This window comes from Nerophis lumbriciformis, linkage group LG12, assembly GCF_033978685.3.
Source record: "Nerophis lumbriciformis linkage group LG12, RoL_Nlum_v2.1, whole genome shotgun sequence".
In the NCBI taxonomy this organism is placed as follows: Eukaryota; Metazoa; Chordata; class Actinopteri; order Syngnathiformes; family Syngnathidae; genus Nerophis; species Nerophis lumbriciformis.
Window position 1 is genome coordinate 29,833,937 of NC_084559.2, and position 22,432 is coordinate 29,856,368.

Sequence of the window (22,432 nt, forward strand, 5' to 3'; positions counted from 1 at the left end):
TGGATTTTTTATGAGGCTCCAGCGCCCCCCGCGACTCCGAAGGGAATAAGCGGTAGAAAATGAATGGATGGATAAATAATGTATACAATTTAATTTTAACATCAGAATTTTAGACACATCAATTTAAAACTATTGTGGAGTCTGTTCCCGTATAGATATATATTTTTAATCATATACAACTTAATAAAGTGTAATTAATGGATATATTTTTTATTGTTAATTAAAATTGTTATAATAGTAATTGTTGTATTTTGAAGTTAATTATGATTATTATTATCATTATACATAAGAATAAATATACTGTACCATAATAATGTAACTGCTTTGAAATTATGTTTTTTTTAAAGACCACTAGATGGCGTATGGGAAATGAGCGCTTCCGTGTTTTGCCCCAACGAAGAAGAAGATCGTCTTTCTCGGCCAATGAAAACAGTCAGAAAGAAGGCTTTCATTAATTCGAAAACGCCTTGTGATTTTGGTGAAGCGTTCACCTCGGAAGGATTTCTTTTGAGCAGTTTAAACATAACATGGCGGACTTTGACGACACAAGTATTAAAATGTATTTTTATGAGAACAGGCTGAAAACTTTTGAGGAATGGCCTTTCAAGGAAGACTGCTCGTGTACACCGGAAAATGTAAGTTTGTAAGCTCAAACGGTCGACGAGCAACGTTCGCGCTCAAACAATCTCCAGAAAACAACATCCATTAAACATGGTCTTTATGTTGTTAAAGAGGTACATTTGTGTTTATAGCGTCACTTTAACGGAAGGACGTCGAAAGTGCGGCTCGGGGGGACGTTTGCGGCCGGCTGCGATTTTAAAAGATAAAATAAACACGTCCCTTATTAGAACATTACACAGAAAATAAAATAAACTAGCTGATGTTCTCCCAAAAGTAGGCACTGAAGAGCAAAATGGCCGACGACCTTTGCATTCTGTTGTATATGCTGTTTGATCATTTACGTGTTTGGTCATTTTGCAAGGTATGATCATTTTTGTAGTTTCGCGAAACCCTCAAAAGGGTTTTAGTTGGCGGAGTAGTACGACTGTAATAGTAAAAAATAATAAGCAAAAAATAAATAGCTCAAGTTGGTTAGATTATATGTTACACTAATTTGCTGTGTTACCAGTAACCTCAAAACTAAGATATGGATACTTAATAGGGGTGTGGGGAAAAAATCGATTCGAATTCAAATCGCGATTCTCACGTTGTACGATTCAGTATCGATTCTCATTTTTCAAAAATCGATTTTTATTTATTTATTTCTTATTTTTTTTATTAATCAATCCAACAAAATAATACAAAGCAATACCATAACATCCATCCATCCATCTTCTTCCGCTTATCCGAGGTCGGGTCGCGGGGGCAGCAGCCTAAGCAGGGAAGCCCAGACTTCCCTCTCCCCAGCCACTTCGTCCAGCTCTTCCTGTGGGACCCCGAGGCGTTCCCAGGCCAGCCGGGAGACATAGTCTTCCCAACGTGTCCTGGATCTTCCCCGCCGCCTCCTACCGGTCGGACGTGCCCTAAACACCTCCCTAGGGAGGCGTTCGGGTGGCATCCTGACCAGATGCCCGAACCACCTCATCTGGCTCCTCTCGATGTGGAGGAGCAGCGGCTTTACTTTGAGCTCCCCCCGGATGGCAGAGCTTCTCATCCTATCTCTAAGGGAGAGCCCCGCCACCCGGCGGAGGAAACTCATTTCGGCCGCTTGTACCCGTGATCTTGTCCTTTCGGTCATAACCCAAAGCTCATGACGATAGGTGAGGATGGGAACGTAGATCGACCGGTAAATTGAGAGCTTTGCCTTCCGGCTCAGGTCCTTCTTCACCACAACGGATCGATACAGCGTCCGCATTACTGAAGACGCCACACCGATCCGCCTGTCGATCTCACGATCCACTCTTCCCCCACTCGTGAACAAGACTCCGAGGTCCTTGAACTCAATACCATAACAATGCAATCCAATTCCAAAACCAAACCCGACCCAGCAACACTCAGAACTGCAATAAACAGAGCAATTGAGAGGAGACACAAACACGACACAGAACAAACCAAAAGTAGTGAAACAAAAATGAATATTATCAACAACAGTATCAATATTAGTAACAATTTCAACATAGCAGTTATTAAAAATCCTTCATTGACATTATCATTAGACATTTATTAAAAAAGAAAGAAAGAAGAACAATAGTGTCACAGTGGCTTACACTTGCATCGCATCTCATAAGCTTGACAACACACTGTCCAATATTTTCACAAAGATAAAATAAGTCATATTTTTGGTTCATTTAATAGTTAAAACAAAATTACATTATTGCAATCAGTTGATAAAACATTGTCCTTTACAATTATAAAAGCTTTTTACAAAAATCTACTACTCTGCTTGCATGTCAGCAGACTGGGGTAGATCCTGCTGAAATCCTATGTATTGAATGAATAGAGAATTGTTTTGAATCGGAAAAATATTGTTTTTGAATCGAGAATCGTGTTGAATCGAAAACAATCGATTTATAATCGAATCGTGACCCCAAGAATCGATATTGAATCGAATCGTGGGACACCCAAAGATTCGCAGCCCTAATACTTAAGCATATATTAATTGATCTACATTGTATTGGTATCTTTAGTGTACAAACATGTTTCAACATGGCACCCTGCATCCTTCAATTTCTCTGTATGTCGCCCTCGGTGGTAAACATTCTGACGCCTCTGTTTTATTTACTTTTTAAATTATACCTCAATCCTGTACACTGCTGCTGGAATTTTAATTTTCCTGAGGGAACTCTCCTGAAGGAATCAATAAAGTACTATCTATCAGTCTATTGTAAAGTAGCAGTTTAATAGAATGTACACACTACTGCTCGCTAGTGTTACCATATCTGAGTTATTGTGTAGAAATATGGGGAAATAGCTACAAAATTACACTTCATTCATTATCGGTGTTACAAAAAAAGATCAGTTAGAGTAATACATAATGTTGGATATAGAGAACGTACTAACCCTTTATTCATTGAATCAAAAATACTGAAATCCCACGACAGCGAATTTGCAAACAGCTAAAATTATACACAAAGCAAACTATAATCTGCTACCCAAGAATATACAATGATTATTTTCAACAAAAGAGGAGAAATATAATCTTAGAGAAAACTGTCATTTAAAACATTTGTACTAGGGATGTCCCGATCCGATATTTGGATCGGATCGGCCGCCGATATTTGCCAAAAAATGCGTATCGGCAAGGCATTGGAAAATGCCGGTCCAGATCCAGTTTAAAAAAAACTCCGGTCCGTGTTTTCCAACGCACCGACTTAAATAATACATTCCACTTTTCTGCTGCTCCCTAATTTCCGTTCCGCATTTTCCAGCACACCTTCAACACATCCACAGGTCTGTGGATTCTCACTCAGTTGCTTTTAGCTGCTGGCATTACACGACAAGCTCTTCTCACACTTTCCTGTGTCTCCCTCTCACAGACAGCAAGCGCACCTTCTTACACACGTTACGTCATACGTCACATACTGTCACGTCATACGTCACATACTGTCACGTCATACGTATACGTCCTCTTCGAGCAGAGAGGTAGCAGCATGGCTAACGTTAGCTGTGATGCTAGCGCAGCCGTGTGACCAACGTTCTCTCTAAGGTGCGCGCCTGTGCAATTGCGCACTGTTTAAGTGTCCTCTGCGCATAGCAATTATATGCCACTTACAAAATCAAATAAAAAAATAAGCGCATAACAATTTTCGACACACGGACACGACAGAGAAAACAGTTTTCGTCATCATTGTTCAAATATTGTAACGTCTGTCGAGACGCTTATCTCCGTTCGGTGTCACACGCCCACACAATCAAAATGCCGAGGCAAACATTTCCACATCAACACCGTATGAAAAAAATAGTGATTTTTTTAGTTGTGATTTCTTTCTCTGCATGAAAGTTTAAAAGTAGCATATATTAATGCAGTATGAAGAAGAATGTTTTAATGTAGACCTGCAAGCCTTGAAAGAAAATTTTGAAAATCAAGACTACATTTCCTGCAAATGGGTGCATTTCTACCCTATATTTTAACTTTAGATTTATTCTCATATCAAACTCTTTTGGCTGTCTTTTTGACACTTTCATCCGGCGCCCCCCTCCACACCCGGCATTATAAATAATGTAAATAATTCAATGTGATTATCTTGTGTGATGATAGTATATATCTGATAGTATATATCTGTATCATGAATCAATTTAAGTAGACCACGACTTAAACAAGTTGAAAAACTTATTCGGGTGTTACCATTTAGTGGTCAATTGTACGGAATATGTACTTCACTGTGCAACCTACTAATAAAAGTCTCAATCAATCAATCAAAACACACAGAATCATCATACTGTTGTGATTATATGCATCAAGTGTTCATTCAAGGCTAAGGCCAAATATCGAGATATATATCGTGTATCGCAATATGGCCTTAAAATATCGCAATATTAAAAAAAGGCCATATTGCCCAGCCCTAGATTCAATAATGCCATTTCTGTTTGTCATGTATAATTTTGTCTATTTTGTGTTTACCCTTGAATAAACAGGTCAGTTTCTTGTTACCAACCATTGTGTATTATTCAAACTCCCCTAATTCAGCTGGCTAATTGTTATCAAGAGTACTAAAACCCTTTTAAACATGATTCTGACAACTAAGTAGGCTAAATAACTTTAAACTTTAACACATGCTCGGATAGGTCGGTATCGGATCGGAAATGCAAAAACAATATCGGTATTGGATCGGAAGTGCAAAAACCTGGATCGGGACATCCCTAATTTGTACGCACGTACAACATTTTATACCTTCAGTATATTAGTATGTGGAATTACATTATGGAATGGATTAAGCAAAAAAATCAAACAATGTACTAATATGATCCACTTCAAGAAACTCTTCAAACTTAAAGTGTTTACAAAGTACAAAGAAGAAGAACCATGATAAACATTCTGAATATATTTCATCCATCCATTAATTTTCAAGATAATCTTATTTATCTCACCATATGAAATATAACTTACTTCACCAATTATTATTTATTTTTATTGTTATTACTTATGGAGTATATTGTGAATACATTGAGAACAGGGAGTGAACAAAAGTTTTAGCAACTGCTATGTAAAGGAAAAGGGGTAGGATTAAATAAGCTCTGCTTCTTCCTACTCTTTTTACTCCTTTTCAAACATGTTGAATAGAGAAACTGGAAATTGTGATGTATCATGTTGTATGCATGTATGTTCCAAATAAACTGAAACACTTACTAGGTACATATTAGTACATACATTTGCTACTGTTGTTTATTGATGCAATTTTGCTAAGTTATCAGTTGGTTATTTAGTTGATAAAGTATTGGGGACCACTTTTTAACGATCATTTTAATACTTTAACTGACATTTAAGTTGTTGGAAATTGGAATGACTAAAAAAGATAATCTAAATAACTGCTGTAAATAACTTAAAATGGTGCCCTTTTTTTCTTTTTTTCCCAGATGGCCGAGGCTGGTTTCATTCACACACCTGCAGACAACAGCCCAGATTTAGCCATGTGTTTCTTTTGCCTTAAAGAGTTGGAGGGCTGGGAGCCAGACGATAACCCAGAGTAAGATGAACATACTGTATTACTCTTGACATGTTGTACGATTGCAGGGTTTCGACCTAATGTATTTGATCGTGGCAGTGCGCCACAGCAAAATATTAGCCACCACACCTTAAAAATGAGGCTTATTTTTTACGTGAAAACAAATTGCAGTAATATGTATTGTAGCGTCCACATAATACGACACTCTTTTTATCTGTTATTGCCAATGTTATGTTAACAATGGGCCTAATTCCAGCAAGCATTTCTTTCGTGCACACACTTCCGTCTTTGGTTTTACTCCTAGACACGCAACAACACTTCTTCATTCTCCGCCAACATTGTGTGTTCACAGACCATAGCAAAAATGAACATCATAACACACAAACATACACATAACACCAGCAGGTCATTACAGTATGAATGGATGTATAAAGTTTATTATTTGCGCACTGTTGACTAGTGATGCACCGAAAATTTGGCAGTCGAGAAAAGACTTTGGTCACCAGAGCGGCACCTGCCGAAACAAGATGTTGTGATGACGTAAGCCATACACACGGGCTTGTCTGGAACTAAGGAAGCATATCTGCCATGTGGACTCACTTTAATCATCGGCAGTCACTCGAACGAGTATGACGATCCTCCTGGTAGGGGTGTATCCCTTTATGGAGAATGCCTGTGCGTGACTTTGTTTAACGTGGGGAGACTGGTGCACAGACAGTCACCACACATCCTTGACAGAATCGGGTCAGGGTCCAGTGGCATGGAGTCTAAGACGACTTGGGACCCTTTTCTGCTGCAGCCTTCTTCCGCCATCGCAGCCATTGTGGTAGTTCTTAAATCTACCGTCTTCCACCTGCTCCGCCTTTGGTCTTCACCATATCCCTGGCTAGGGGGCAGTCAGGTACTAGGCCTTTGCCAAGGGCCACCTGGGGTTACAGTAGTAAAGGGGTTAACCTCCTAGTGCCCCAAGACACCCATAGAGGAGCCTCCACTGCCGAATGCACTTTAATGTCATGTCCAGGACTCAAACTCAACTCAGCTTACTTTAATATATCAGCGATACATGCGCTGACAGCGATCTTCAAAATTTAAGATGACAATGGTGGCTTTAGGGAGAGGAAGGCTCGCAGCAGCGCAAAGCAAGTCTGACGTCAGCCGTCAGGCTCTCCCCAGCTAGCTGTTCTGTGAAGTAAAGTCTTTAAACACGAGTACAGTCTCTAATAACACCAGAAATAGATGCAAGTTTTGTTGCTAGTCGTTAATAAAGAAAGAGTTACTAAAAGGATTGAAGAAATCTCTAGAAATACAATTCGCAACAAAGTACATTGTTCAATAAGCAGCAACATAAAAAAATAGAGCAAAACGATATAATGTAAGAAAAAATAAATTTTAATACTAATTAATAACATCCATCCATCCATCCATTTTCTACCGTTTGTCCAGTTCGGGGTCGCGGGAGGTGCGGGAGCCTATTTCAGCTGCATTCATATTTATTTTAAATCTATGTATACGTTTTTTTGCCTTTTTTAAAAATAGGCATCATAGCAAATTATATGATGATGTCATATTGACCACGACTCCAACTGCCACATGTATCTTGGCAATCCAGGGGAAACCATGGATTGTGCTTTTTTTTTTTTTTTTTTTTACTTATGTTTACGTGGCACTCTGTGGCTATCTTTAAAGAGTACCCTGGCTATCTTTAAAGAGTACCCATATCAAAACCAGCTTTTCTTACCTACCTGCTGTTGTGTATTTCAGATTCGCAAAGGTTCTGAACATTTTAAATCAAACCATTAAGCCTAAAACAATCTTGCCTTGCTTCATACTTCTTTCAAATGAGCCGTTGGAATTTTCCCCAGTGGGACATCAGCGGATTATCCATATATGTTAGCAATTTACCCAAAGTGCTTTGCGTGCATCTGCCATTGTAGTCCGATGATGTAGTCAGTTAGTCTTTTTTGCTATCCTCTTCTTTTGGGGCAGACTGGGTCAAACATGCACATACATCCTTCACTGTTGCCATTTCTAATAAAAAGTAGCATATAGTTTGAACTTATATCTGTCAGTAGACTAGCTAAGGAAGTGCTAAAAACTACAATATGGATGACGAGTAGAAGACACAGTTGAAGTGGAGGCATGTACCGTAAATTCCGGACTATAAGACGCTACTTTTTTCCCACGCTTTAAACACTGAGTCTCATTAAATAGTGGGACTAATTCATGTTTTTTCTTTACTAATGCCCATCCATCCATTTTCTACCGCTTATTCCCTTTGGGGTCGCGGGAGGTGCTGTAGCCTATCTCAGCTACAATGGTCATAATGAAAATAGTTTTCATAAAACACAAGCAGAGACATTAAAAATGTGTGTTATTGTTTGTGCTATGGCACCATATTTTGGACAAGTTTGCTCCTTGAAGATGCTGCCGGGTGAACGCCCTACATCAGTGGTTTTCAAACTTTTTTCACCAAGTGGCGTCTCAAACAAAACTTAATGACCAACATTAAAATATGGTAGCGTGGTTCGGCTAAGTATTCATTAAAAACAAGCCATAGGTTTTATTTAACAAGCATATTTTAATATTTTTGGCCACTGTAACATTACACACAGTTTGAACAGTAACAACTGTTTGAATATTTCATTAGTGATTCTTTGGCGTACCACTATATGGAGCACACGTACCCGTACCACAGTTTGAGAATCACTGGTCTACAGTATTTTCTTCTTTTTAGTGCTTTTAACCGGAAGTACAAGTGCCGTCCCGTCTCCTGGTTGTCCATAGCTTTTTACTAGTATGGAACTTGATTCATCACTCCAATCAATGTTTTTAGGTTTTACTATATAACTAAAACTATTTGTTCTTACTAAACTGTCCCAGGTGCGATGTCCGTAGGAGTGTTTTCATACATATTTGTACGTGCTATCGCATTAGCCAATGTGCTAACACGTTTACGAGTGTCTGTGTTGGTATTATTGTTTTACAATAGCACTTTGTTTGTATTGTTTCAGTTTCACAAGTTCCTCAGTAAATACATCAAAACGTTACTGTGGAGTTAAGTCTGTTTCGCTGATTGGAGAGCTCGCTTCAGCAGCGAGTGGGTCCATGGCGATGACTTCTGTGTTTGAAAATCCGTTTTACTGCTGAGTTACAGGCACCATTTGGAAACAATTAAGATATGTAAATAAACATTTCTGTATAAATAACTCATTAGCTCATATCTGCGGCTTATAGTCTGATGTGGCTAATATATAGGAAAAAAAAGTTTTCTTCTAAAATTTTGTGGGTGCTTCTTATATACCGGTGCGCTCTATAGTCTGGAAAATATCGTAAATAAGACCTCCTACAAACGGTGCATCCTGAAGAGACGGTCAAAAGCAGCTTGAAGATGGTCTGTAAAACATAATCTATGCAAAATGTTGTCCAAAGAACCACCGTTACATGTTAGGTAGACCCCAAGGAAGTGTTTAAATGTAGAAAAAAATCATTATATGATCCCTTCAAAAAATAGATAAGGCCTGTGAGCGACATAATGTTATGTGATGTAAAAATGTTAAGTATTGGCAAGAAAATTGTACTCAACTGTTTTTTGGTGTCTGCGTTTGTCAACAGCAAAGAGCACAAGTCTCACTCATCTACATGCCACTTCATTGCCTTGAAGAAAAGAGTGGAGGAGATGACTGTGGAAGAGCTTTTAAAGATCCATCGGGAGAAACAAAAGAACATCATTCGTGTATGTTGCATTCTAGAGCACCTCCATAACTTACTGCCTGATACATGTTATATTTGACATTACTATGGTAACCTGTGCCATTTCTTCTCTTTGCAGAAACAATGTGACGAGGCCATTAAGAAATTTGCAGAGGCAGCAAAAATGAAAAGAGCAGAAATAATCAAGACAGCCACATGCAAATAAAGCAGAGACCGTAAATGTTGATTTGATGTTCGGAGACCTTGACAAAGTTTTTTTCACTTTTAAAATGTGCTGCCTGGGCTTCCTTACGTGGACCCTCGACTTAAACAAGTTGAAAAACGTATTCGGGTGTTACCATTTAGTGGTCAATTGTACGGAATATGTACTGAACTGTGCAATCTACTAATAAAAGTTTCAATCAATCAATCCTAAAGTTCTTTGTGTACGTGCCCACCATGTCACAGAAAACAATATTCTGTTGATGTTATCCCCAGTTTGCCTTATAACTGCAAATAAAGCAGAGAATGCGAACTATTTTGCTTTGGTGTTTAGTGCCCTTGACATTGTTTACAGTTTTAATTTGAATTTGTTGACAAGGCTTCTTAAAAGTTATTTGTGTATGTGCCCACCACACCACATAATTAAAACACTGTTTGCTTAGGTCAGTCTTCTCAAATAGTTTGGCAGAACCCTCTGGGTGGGCACATGTGACCCCAGGGAACCTTCGAAAAGCTGCTCACTGCAAAAACGTGCTCATTGTAGCCATTAATCATGACTTCCTCACTATATTCATAAAAAAAATCTGCAGTTTTCTTTTTTCCATAGGTTAAAGTGTTTTCCATGTTGCTCAATTTGAATTCATTGAGTTTAATTTCATTTTTCAGTATCAAATGGCTCAAATCGGTCAAAAAGTTTGTTTAAATGATTACATTTTATTTCAGGTAAATTGATGTACTTTAAATCTTTTTTTTTTTTTTTTTGACGATAAAACAATGTTAAATATATTTTTGTAAGTTGATCTATATTTATTTTTCCCCTTTAATGTTAAGGATGCAATGCTATGCAGAGGTGTACTTATAACAATTTTATAGATAAATTATAGTATTTATTGTCGCAGTGGTGGTGGCATGAAATGTTTTCTTCTTCCGGGTGATGGGGAGGGGCGTAACAGAAAATAAATGCAAAAGCTAAATTGAAGTTACGAAAAATATGGTCATAACTATTTTGCTAGTTTCTAGTGAAGTTGCACAAACCTAAATTGTACTTAATTCATAAAGAATTTAACATTTAAATATTCCTGCAATCAAAGTCATTTGTGTAAATGTTCTACAGAGACCACTTTTCTAATGGAAATAGCACATTTTCTTGAACACTGTACACAAGAATGTATTAATTGCAGTGCTCTGCTGGTCTTTTTTTGAAAGATTGATTTATTTGAATGTTTGACATGAAGACCATATGTGATATTCAACTTTTGATCTTTACGTCTATCAAGTGCACAATAACATATTGTATGTAACATCAATACATCAAGAACATTCACATTATCTGGCTTTATGCCCAAGGACATGTTTTTGAGACTCATTTGTTTTTGAAATCATACTTGTCAACAGAAAACTTACCAGAATTAAACATATAGTAAAGAAATAAATTAGATGACTGGAGGTAACGCTTGAACGTGAATACTGTTTTTTTTTTCAATGTAAACAATGAGGCGACTTGATATAGTGAGTGAATGGTAGCGGTCAACCTTCATCACTGATTTTAGCTGAGGTTCCTTGTTGAAACACAGTTAACACAACTCGAGTTTGGCTCAGATCTCTGCATATCAGAACTACAACACTCCAGTTCTTTCTCACGCCAGCTCTGTCTTCAGCGCTCCTGCTTATCAGGATGGTTACGTTCCAGGCAGGCCTTTGCCTACCTCGCTTGTGTCGGAAACTACTCTGGTATGATTTCAAACTCAGCGTTTATCTCTTCTTTTGTCCATCTCCGTTCGAATGCGGGCCTCCAGGGCTGCCCTCATAGCTAAATCCAGGATGTTCTTCTCAGTGACATGTTCTACCACCCTTGCTGGTGTGTCGTCCTTTAAGAACACAGAAACAATTTAGCAAGAAGCAAAACAAAAGAGCATCAGCGTGATGCATGGGGATGTACAGTAACCTTGTGCACAAGGACGGACGTGATGGTCCCCGAGTCCGCCTGATAGTCGAGCCAGAAGAGTTCATTTCCCTGCGTCTCCGTCTCTGTACTTGAGCCACTCTCATTCCACTCTTCCGCCTCGGCGCTGGCCCCCGGCTCGGAATCGTCTGGAAAATTACAATTAGTACACATGACTTGCGCTCTGCCCCCCGACTGTTTATAAACCAATAAATGTCATCTTACGCCGTCGTCGGGGATGGTAAACCTGAATGTCAGGTCTCCGTGGGCGTCGAGGAGTTGTGGTGCACCTCCGCCGCTGAAGCTCGGTGGCTAACTTCACCTCCTTGTCATAATCATCTCTTTAGAGGAAAGATTAAAGTGTTAGACAGTGTTGAACACAATTTACAGTTTGTCAATAATTCTAAATTAACAACAGTTGTTGCTGTGGTTTAAAATGGCAAATTAAAAATCCATACAAAAACAAGATTATTTATATAGATTATTATTACACTGGTGCCCCAATTTAAGAGTGTTTTGAGATAAGAGCTGCTTCTCGGCTAATTGTTATGCTTTAAGTTACAAGCATTTCTGCCATTAGTTGGTGAAGTAAGAAAATAACCTCATTAGATCTGCCCAAAACTCACTAGCAGAAGAATAGAATAGAATAGACTTTATTGTCATTGTATTTGCATATAACGAGATTAAGGACTCCAATTTAAGGTGCGGTAGTGGGAACAAATATGGGGTAAAAATAAATTACACAAGAGGTAATAAAGAAAAAAACTAAGAATTGAAATAAACAGACTACTATCCAATAAAAATAATAAGCAATCCTGTACAATATACAAAACACTATACAAATACAAAATACTGTACAATATACAGAACAAGACAAGAGTACCGGAGTAATAAATAACAATCGGTGTCGGATGTATTGCACTCGAAGGGTAATATTGCGCAGTAGGGTATTAGGGTAGGATATTGTATAGGGGTGAATTATTATTATAAGTTAGAGTTCAAGATAGCATTAGACACTCTTGTGGTTTGGATAACATCGGACTGTCTGCCCTGCAAGATGAATTTTGAGGATCAGTCATAGACAATTTAGTGAAAAGCAAATTTAAGTTTCACTCGCAAACAAAACATTCTAACTTGGATTGTTTCCCTGGCTCCGAGACCCTCCCGGAGGACAGTGCGGCGGAGACACAACAAACTCCCTTCTCGTCTCTCATAGACACACACCTGTTGTTGTTGACTTTGGACTGACTAGCGACTGTACAACATCAAGGCCGCGGGACACAGACACGCGGCAGGCTTACACACAAACATGCATCCATGAAAATATACGCCACACACACATACCCCACCCCCCATCCAATGCCCTTGACGCAAATCCCTTAGGGGTGATGGATGGATGGGCAGCGCCTGAAGAGCTACAGCCTGCCATCGTAGCCCCCACTCCCTCCCATCTGTTGGCAAGTCTCAAAATGGATGTTGTAATATGTATATGTGCTTTGCTCTGGAGGTTTTTTCCCACTCCAGACTGGGCCCCCTTGGGAGCCCAGTCTAGATTGTATTTTTGTTTTACTCATCCTTCCCCAGCATTTACCTTTTTCCCATCTTTTACGGGGCACCTTGTGGCGACCCATCAGCGTTCCTGTTCTGTAACCCTGTACACTGTTTGTTTGTCTAATCTTGAACGGGTTTGTGCTGAAAACAAAGTTTTGTTGTACTCGTGCAATGACAATAAAGACCTACCTACCTAGTTTATAGCAGTCCTTCTAAAATAGTGGGGTGGCCCCGCCTTGGGGGGAGTGTATGACCTCGGGGAACATGCTTTCTTTGCCTTTTCCAGAATATAACCAAGCGTATGTAGCATTTGTCTTCCCTGTAACCACGGTGGGAGATGAGGAAAGACCGGTGTGTTGTTTTCTTTATTGTTAATAAGCTAACAATGTTATGCAGAGGTGTAGTTATAACAATTTTATAGACAAATCATACTATTGAGAGTGGGCGGCATGAAATATTTTCTTATTCGTAACAAAATATTTGAGAAACACTGGTTTATAGGTAGAGATGGACATACCTTGGTTTTTACAACCATAGGAACTAAGACAGTGGGTGTGAAGGACAATGCTGAGAAGAAGTAGATGATATTTATTTAATAAAAAAACTTAATCAAAAATATGACTGTGTCGCCAGTTTGGCAAAGCAATTCGAGCGTATAACCGCTGGTCTGCAGCGTACTGAAGTACAATTAGTCTAACGCCAGTCAAGGATGTTGAAATAATTTCTAAGCCGCGGACATTTATCCATAAAAATATGGCAAAGCTGCGGATGGTGTGTTGGACAGAGAAGCAGCTAGATGTACTCAGGTGGTGTGTTGCTGTACAACAGCCATCTTTTCATCGGGGGCGGCATGGCGTAGTAGGTAGAGCAACCGTGCCAGAAACCTGAGGGTTGCAGGTTCGCTCCCCGCCTCTTACCATCCAAAAAAATCGCTGCCTTTGTGTCCTTGGGCGGGACACTTTACCCTTTGCCCCAGGTGCCACTCACACCGGTGAATTGAATGATGAATGATAGGTGGTGGTCGGAGGAGCCGTTGGCGCAAATTGCAGCCACGCTTCCGTCAGTCTACCCCAGGACAGCTGTGGCTATGAAAGTAGCTTACCACCACCAGGTGTGAATGATTGATGGGTTCTACATGTAAAGTGACTTTGGGTACTTAGAAAAGCACTATATAAATCCCAGTTATTATTATTATTATCTTTTAGTTTGGTCGACCAACACTGTTTTTCACTTCAGGGAAGAAGTTACGTGTCGGAATACCAGTTATTGTATTGTTTATGGTACAATATTTCTCATCCAAATGCTTGTTTTTCTTTTTTAAAGGCATGTTACAATTGTGCTGTTTTAGGGGTGTGTAAGTTCCAATTAAATGGATTTTAGTCCATTTCAATGGGAGATGATTTGAGATACAAGTGTTTTGAGTTAAGAGCTCCATCATAAAACAAATCGAGCTCGCAAATTGAGGTGCTACTGTATTTGAAAAGGGAGAGCTTTGTATACATGTCGTGTACCTAATGATGCGAGTGTATCACCTTTTTCTTTCACGACCATATTGCTAATAAATCAGAGTTTTGATGACAAAATTAAAACAATTTAATGTATCAAAACAAACTATAAATTGGTTTAAATCATATCTTGAATTGCGACAACAATGTGTTTAAATAAATGGTGTAAAATCAGACGTAATAAATTGTGATTTGGGTGTGCCACAAGGATCTATTTTGGGCCCGCTGCTTTTCAGTATGTATATTAATAACCTCCCCAATTATTGCACATATACCATATGCCAAATGTATGCAGATGATACAATCATTTATTTGTCAGTCAACAGCCCTCAACAGGCTTCAGAGATATTAGACAGACAGCTTGCTGAAGTATCAACATGGCTTCAAAATAACTAAATTATAACAAAACAGTCTCAATGTGTTTCTCATTGAACTTACAATCATTAAATGGTATTCAGGTCAACAATAATCAAAATAAAATAGAGCAGGTAAAGGAATTTAAATATTTGGGTGTTATTTTGGACCCTAAGCTAAAATTTGATGGCCATATTATAAAAATGACTCAGACCATAAAACTGTTTCAGGCTTATTAGACTGTGTTTAGCTGTTCAAGCTGCACACGTTTACATGCATGGAAGGATTTTATACCATATGTCTTATTGTGCCATGGTCTGGGGACAGGCCACGAGATGTGTAGTGTAAACAAATTTTAAAGACATTTGATCAAAACCAATGAAGCATCATCACTGCCTTATTACTCAAAAATATAACATGATGACTTTTGATCATTTTATAAATTTCTCATTTTTACAAGCTATTTTTAAGTGTATTAATGGATTAGCCCCTGATGTGATGTGTCAACAAATACAAAGACACAGTAGTGAAGGTGTGCAGACTCCAGCTGCAGTCGGTGGGAGCTGAAGAGTGAAAAGGCGCCGGACCACTCTGGGTCAGTCTGCGTTCTCAGTGAAGGCCTCACATCTGTGGAACACTTTTCCACTGGAGTTAAAGTCACAGTCGGACTAAACTTTTCTCCACAAAACTGAAAAAATGGCTGAAGGAAAATCAGAAGTGTGAGCACTAGAACTGGGTGTAGTGTGGACAAATGGGGCCAATTATTTATTTTTGTACCTGTCTTAATCCTTTTGTATGTGTTTTACACTTTTGTCAACTTTTTTTTTTTAAAGCCTAACCAGGGACAAGGATTGCAAATTAGCCTGTGGCTAGAAGTCTTATCAATCCATCAATCAATCAATCAATCAAAGTTTACTTAAATAGCCCTAAATCACGAGTGTCTCAAAGGGCTGCACAAGCCACAACGACATCCTCGGCTCAGATCCCACATCAGGGCAAGAAAAAACTCAACCCAATGGGATGACAATGAGAAACCTTGGAGGGGACCGCAGATGTGGGGTATGCAATGGACGTCGAGTGGATCTAGTTAATAGTGTGAGAGTCCAGTCCATAGTGGATCTAGTTAATAGTATGAGAGTCCAGTCCATAGTGGATCTAACATAATAGTGTGAGAGTAAAGTCCATAGTGGATCTAACATAATAGTGTGAGAGTCCAGTCCATAGTGGATCTAACATAATAGTGTGAGAGTCCAGTCCATAGTGGATTTAACATAATAGTGTGAGAGTCCAGTACATAATGGATCTAACGAGGGCTGCAACTAACGATTAATTTGATAATCGATTAACCTGTCGATTATTACTTCGATTAATCAATTAATAATCGGATAAAAGAGACAAACTACATTTCTATCCTTTCCAGTATTTTATTGAAAAACCATACTTATTTTGATTATTGTTTCTCAGCTGTTTGCACATGTTGCAGTTTATAAATAAAGGTTTATAAAAACAAACAAACAAAAAAAACTTTAAAAAAAAATTTTTTTTTAAAAATTGCCTCTGCGCATGCGCATAGCATAGATCCAACGAATCGATGACTAAATTAATCGCCAACTATTTTTATAATCGATTTTAATCGATTAGTTGTTGCAGCCCTAGATCTAACATAATAGTGTGAAAGTCCAGTCCATAGTGTATCTAACATAATAGTGTGAGAGTCCAGTCCATAGTGGATCTAACATAATAGTGTGAGAGTCCAGTCCATAGTGGATCTAACATAATAGTGTGAGAGTCCAGTCCTTAGTGGATCTAACATAATAGTGTGAGAGTCCAGTACATAATGGATCTAACATAATAGTGTGAGAGTCCAGTCCATAGTGGATCTACATAATAGCGTGAAAGTCCAGTCCATAGTGGATCTAACACAATAGTGTGAGAGTCCAGTCCATAGTGGATCTAACATAATAGTGTGAGAGTCCAGTCCATAGTGGATCTAACATAATAGTGTGAGGGTCCAGTCCATAGTGGATATAACATAATAGTGTGAGAGTCCAGTCCATAGTGGATCTAACATACTCGTGGATCTAGCATAATAGTGTGAGAGTCCAGTCCATAGTGGATCTAACATAATAGTGTGAGAGTCCAGTCCATAGTGGGTCTAACATAATAGTGTGAGAGTTCAGTCTATAGTGGATCTAGCATAATAGTGTGAGAGTCCAGTCCATAGTGGATCTAACATAATAGTGTGAGAGTCCAGTCCATAGTGGATCTAACACAATAGTGTGAGAGTCCAGTCCATAGTGGATCTAACATAATAGTGTGAGAGTCCAGTCCATAGTGGATCTAACATAATAGTGTGAGAGTCCAGTCCATAGTGGATCTAACATAATAGTGTGAGAGTCCAGTCCTTAGTGGATCTAACATAATAGTGTGAGAGTCCAGTCCATAGTGGATCTAACATAATAGTGTGAGAGTCCAGTCCATAGTTGAACTAACATAGTAGTGTGAGAGTCCAGTCCTCAGTGGATCTAACATAATAGTGTGAGAGTCCAGTCCATAGTGGATCTAACATAATAGTGTGAGAGTCCAGTCCATAGTGGATCTAACATAATAGTGTGAGAGTCCAGTCCATAGTGGATATAACATAATAGTGTGAAAGTCCAGTACATAATGGATCTAACATAATAGTGTGAGAGTCCAGTCCATAGTGGATCTACATAATAGTGTGAAAGTCCAGTCCATAGTGGATCTAACACAATAGTGTGAGAGTCCAGTCCATAGTGGATCTAACATAATAGTGTGAGAGTCCAGTCCATAGTGGATCTAACATAATAGTGTGAGGGTCCAGTCCATAGTGGATCTAACATAATAGTGTGAGAGTCCAGTCCATAGTGGATCTAACATAATAGTGGATCTAGCATAATAGTGTGAGAGTCCAGTCCATAGTGGATCTAACATAATAGTGTGAGAGTCCAGTCCATAGTGGGTCTAACATAATAGTGTGAGAGTTCAGTCTATAGTGGATCTAGCATAATAGTGTGAGAGTCCAGTCCATAGTGGAACTAACATAATAGTGGATCTAGCATAATAGTGGATCTAACATAATAGTGTGAGAGTCCAGTCCATAGTGGGTCTAACATAATAGTGTGAGAGTTCAGTCTATAGTGGATCTAGCATAATAGTGTGAGAGTCCAGTCCATAGTGGATCTAACATAATAGTGTGAGAGTCCAGTCCATAGTGGATCTAACACAATAGTGTGAGAGTCCAGTCCATAGTGGATCTAACATAATAGTGTGAGAGTCCAGTCCATAGTGGATCTAAAATAATAGTGTGAGAGTTCAGTCTATAGTGGATCTAGCATAATAGTGTGAGAGTTCAGTCTATAGTGGATCTAGCATAATAGTGTGAGAGTCCAGTCCATAGTGGATCTAACATAATAGTGGATCTAGCATAATAGTGGGAGAGTCCAGTCCATAGTGGATCTAACATAATAGTGTGAGAGTCCAGTCCATAGTGGGTCTAACATAATAGTGTGAGAGTTCAGTCTATAGTGGATCTAGCATAATAGTGTGAGAGTCCAGTCCATAGTGGATCTAACATAATAGTGTGAGAGTCCAGTCCATAGTGGATCTAACACAATAGTGTGAGAGTCCAGTCCATAGTGGATCTAACATAATAGTGTGAGAGTCCAGTCCATAGTGGATCTAAAATAATAGTGTGAGAGTTCAGTCTATAGTGGATCTAGCATAATAGTGTGAGAGTTCAGTCTATAGTGGATCTAGCATAATAGTGTGAGAGTTCAGTCTATAGTGGATCTAGCATAATAGTGTGAGAGTCCAGTCCATAGTGGATCTAACATAATAGTGTGAGAGTCCAGTCCATAGTGGATCTAACACAATAGTGTGAGAGTCCAGTCCATAGTGGATCTAACATAATAGTGTGAGAGTCCAGTCCATAGTGGATCTAAAATAATAGTGTGAGAGTTCAGTCTATAGTGGATCTAACATAATAGTGTGAGAGTTCAGTCTATAGTGGATCTAGCATAATAGTGTGAGAGTCCAGTCCATAGTGGATCTAACATAATAGTGTGAGAGTCCAGTCCATAGTGGATCTAACACAATAGTGTGAGAGTCCAGTCCATAGTGGATCTAACATAATAGTGTGAGAGTCCAGTCCATAGTGGATCTAACATAATAGTGTGAGAGTCCAGTCCATAGTGGATCTAACATAATAGTGTGAGAGTCCAGTCCTTAGTGGATCTAACATAATAGTGTGAGAGTCCAGTCCATAGTGGATCTAACATAATAGTGTGAGAGTCCAGTCCATAGTGGAACTAACATAGTAGTGTGAGAGTCCAGTCCTCAGTGGATCTAACATAATAGTGTGAGAGTCCAGTCCATAGTGGATCTAACATAATAGTGTGAGAGTCCAGTCCATAGTGGATCTAACATAATAGTGTGAGAGTCCAGTCCATAGTGGATATAACATAATAGTGTGAGAGTCCAGTACATAATGGATCTAACATAATAGTGTGAGAGTCCAGTCCATAGTGGATCTACATAATAGTGTGAAAGTCCAGTCCATAGTGGATCTAACACAATAGTGTGAGAGTCCAGTCCATAGTGGATCTAACATAATAGTGTGAGAGTCCAGTCCATAGTGGATCTAACATAATAGTGTGAGGGTCCAGTCCATAGTGGATCTAACATAATAGTGTGAGAGTCCAGTCCATAGTGGATCTAACATAATAGTGGATCTAGCATAATAGTGTGAGAGTCCAGTCCATAGTGGATCTAACATAATAGTGTGAGAGTCCAGTCCATAGTGGGTCTAACATAATAGTGTGAGAGTTCAGTCTATAGTGGATCTAGCATAATAGTGTGAGAGTCCAGTCCATAGTGGATCTAACATAATAGTGGATCTAGCATAATAGTGTGAGAGTCCAGTCCATAGTGGATCTAACATAATAGTGTGAGAGTCCAGTCCATAGTGGGTCTAACATAATAGTGTGAGAGTGCAGTCTATAGTGGATCTAGCATAATAGTGTGAGAGTCCAGTCCATAGTGGATCTAACATAATAGTGTGAGAGTCCAGTCCATAGTGGATCTAACACAATAGTGTGAGAGTCCAGTCCATAGTGGATCTAACATAATAGTGTGAGAGTCCAGTCCATAGTGGATCTAAAATAATAGTGTGAGAGTTCAGTCTATAGTGGATCTAGCATAATAGTGTGAGAGTTCAGTCTATAGTGGATCTAGCATAATAGTGTGAGAGTCCAGTCCATAGTGGATCTAACATAATAGTGGATCTAGCATAATAGTGTGAGAGTCCAGTCCATAGTGGATCTAACATAATAGTGTGAGAGTCCAGTCCATAGTGGGTCTAACATAATAGTGTGAGAGTTCAGTCTATAGTGGATCTAGCATAATAGTGTGAGAGTCCAGTCCATAGTGGATCTAACATAATAGTGGATCTAGCATAATAGTGTGAGAGTCCAGTCCATAGTGGATCTAACATAATAGTGTGAGAGTCCAGTCCATAGTGGGTCTAACATAATAGTGTGAGAGTGCAGTCTATAGTGGATCTAGCATAATAGTGTGAGAGTCCAGTCCATAGTGGATCTAACATAATAGTGTGAGAGTCCAGTCCATAGTGGATCTAACACAATAGTGTGAGAGTCCAGTCCATAGTGGATCTAACATAATAGTGTGAGAGTCCAGTCCATAGTGGATCTAAAATAATAGTGTGAGAGTTCAGTCTATAGTGGATCTAGCATAATAGTGTGAGAGTTCAGTCTATAGTGGATCTAGCATAATAGTGTGAGAGTCCAGTCCATAGTGGATCTAACATAATAGTGGATCTAGCATAATAGTGTGAGAGTCCAGTCCATAGTGGATCTAACATAATAGTGTGAGAGTCCAGTCCATAGTGGGTCTAACATAATAGTGTGAGAGTTCAGTCTATAGTGGATCTAGCATAATAGTGTGAGAGTCCAGTCCATAGTGGATCTAACATAATAGTGTGAGAGTCCAGTCCATAGTGGATCTAACACAATAGTGTGAGAGTCCAGTCCATAGTGGATCTAACATAATAGTGTGAGAGTCCAGTCCATAGTGGATCTAAAATAATAGTGTGAGAGTTCAGTCTATAGTGGATCTAGCATAATAGTGTGAGAGTTCAGTCTATAGTGGATCTAGCATAATAGTGTGAGAGTTCAGTCTATAGTGGATCTAGCATAATAGTGTGAGAGTCCAGTCCATAGTGGATCTAACATAATAGTGTGAGAGTCCAGTCCATAGTGGATCTAACACAATAGTGTGAGAGTCCAGTCCATAGTGGATCTAACATAATAGTGTGAGAGTCCAGTCCATAGTGGATCTAAAATAATAGTGTGAGAGTTCAGTCTATAGTGGATCTAACATAATAGTGTGAGAGTTCAGTCTATAGTGGATCTAACATAATAGTGTGAGAGTCCAGTCCATAGTGGGTCTAACATAATAGTGTGAAAGTCCAGTTATGTACTTTGACATCGGTTATCTATGGCTAGCATTGTTTAATTGTACTATCCCTGTCAAATAAATACATAAATAAATAAAATTTTGAGCTTGAATAAAAATAATCAGTCATTTATGTCATAAACATGCTACAGCACGATTTGTTGAACTAAATACATTTATTTTCACCTTAAACAACAATCTTATTTTTTGGATGTGTGTTACCCTGACAGACGTTAGCTCTTATGTATATTTACTATTATTGGCATGTATTTTACGACTACACAGGACTGTTTGGCTGAATGTGTTAATAGTTAGTTATGATAACAGCCACATGTATCAAACCCTGACTAGCGAACATGACGGCAGCTAGCAGTCGCTGGACCCACCTGGCAATCTGGTTCCTGCGGATATGGTGCAAAAAGCCATGGCTCATATCCAAACGCCCCCCGCGTTTGTACTTCAGCTCATGACTTTCATCGTCTCTTAAAATGTCCATTTGAACAGACACTGTCCACAAAGATGACAGTATAATTAAGCGTAAACACAAAATGACAAACAGGAGTTTGACAAAAAGCTACATGGCTAGCTGCTGGCACATTGCTGGCCAACTAAAACACTCCCGGAGTGACGCGGTATAGTTGGATGTAACTGCGTTATAGTTATATGTGTGTACAGCGCCACTAATGGACATTGGAGTGTTACTTTCAAAGTATTGCTAAACACATAATTTTATATGGGACTTTATTGTATTATATGTATAGTACATGTTCCAAAAAGAAAAAACATAAAACACCACCAGAATTAGAGATATTACAAGTCAAAGTGATGAAGCTTAGTGTTATGCTCATGACTCGGTGTAACTAAACATTACCCTATAACAGGCCTGGGCAATTATTTTGACTCGGGGGCCACATTTAGAGAAAAAAATGTGTCTGGGGGCCGGTATATCTATTTTTAGGAACACTAATACAAAACCTCACGATAATGTCTGATTGAATGCTTAAAAACGTTATGACAGACCGCCCTAAAAAAACGCAATGGAATTTTACATTTTTCTATGAACGATAAAG

The 22,432-nt window shown here is 38.9% G+C and overlaps 2 protein-coding genes across 2 annotated transcripts; one reads left to right on the forward strand and one right to left on the reverse strand.

Moving 5' to 3' along the window:
- The first annotated feature begins 438 nt into the window (after positions 1–438).
- Positions 439–9,831, forward strand: LOC133622936 (baculoviral IAP repeat-containing protein 5-like). Its single transcript, XM_061985793.2, has 4 exons — positions 439–635; positions 5,515–5,624; positions 9,216–9,336; positions 9,433–9,831. Exons 1-4 carry the CDS (start codon positions 528–530, stop codon positions 9,517–9,519), a joined length of 426 nt encoding a protein of 141 aa, XP_061841777.1. The 5' UTR covers positions 439–527; the 3' UTR covers positions 9,520–9,831.
- Positions 9,832–10,744: 913 nt separating this feature from the next.
- On the reverse strand, positions 10,745–21,981 carry lg12h2orf68 (linkage group 12 C2orf68 homolog). The gene is made up of 4 exons (XM_061985794.1): positions 21,749–21,981; positions 11,683–11,798; positions 11,461–11,606; positions 10,745–11,383 (listed from the first exon to the last, which is right to left on the reverse strand). Exons 1-4 carry the CDS (start codon positions 21,856–21,858, stop codon positions 11,261–11,263), a joined length of 495 nt encoding a protein of 164 aa, XP_061841778.1. The 5' UTR covers positions 21,859–21,981; the 3' UTR covers positions 10,745–11,260.
- Between the last annotated feature and the right edge of the window lie 451 nt (positions 21,982–22,432).

Bases quoted from the DNA above. Each gene is read 5' to 3' on its own strand.
- LOC133622936 (XM_061985793.2), top strand. From the start codon at position 528: ATGGCGGACTTTGACGACACAAGTATTAAAATGTATTTTTATGAGAAC. The intron at 636-5,514 runs GTAAGTTTGTAA...TTTTTTTCCCAG, and splicing joins GCTCGTGTACACCGGAAAAT to ATGGCCGAGGCTGGTTTCAT. The intron at 5,625-9,215 runs GTAAGATGAACA...GTTTGTCAACAG, and splicing joins GAGCCAGACGATAACCCAGA to CAAAGAGCACAAGTCTCACT.
- lg12h2orf68 (XM_061985794.1), bottom strand. From the start codon at position 21,858: ATGGACATTTTAAGAGACGATGAAAGTCATGAGCTGAAGTACAAACGC. The intron at 11,799-21,748 runs GTGGGTCCAGCG...TTTCCTCTAAAG, and splicing joins CGCAGGAACCAGATTGCCAG to AGATGATTATGACAAGGAGG. The intron at 11,384-11,460 runs GTTACTGTACAT...GTGTTCTTAAAG, and splicing joins CGTCCGTCCTTGTGCACAAG to GACGACACACCAGCAAGGGT.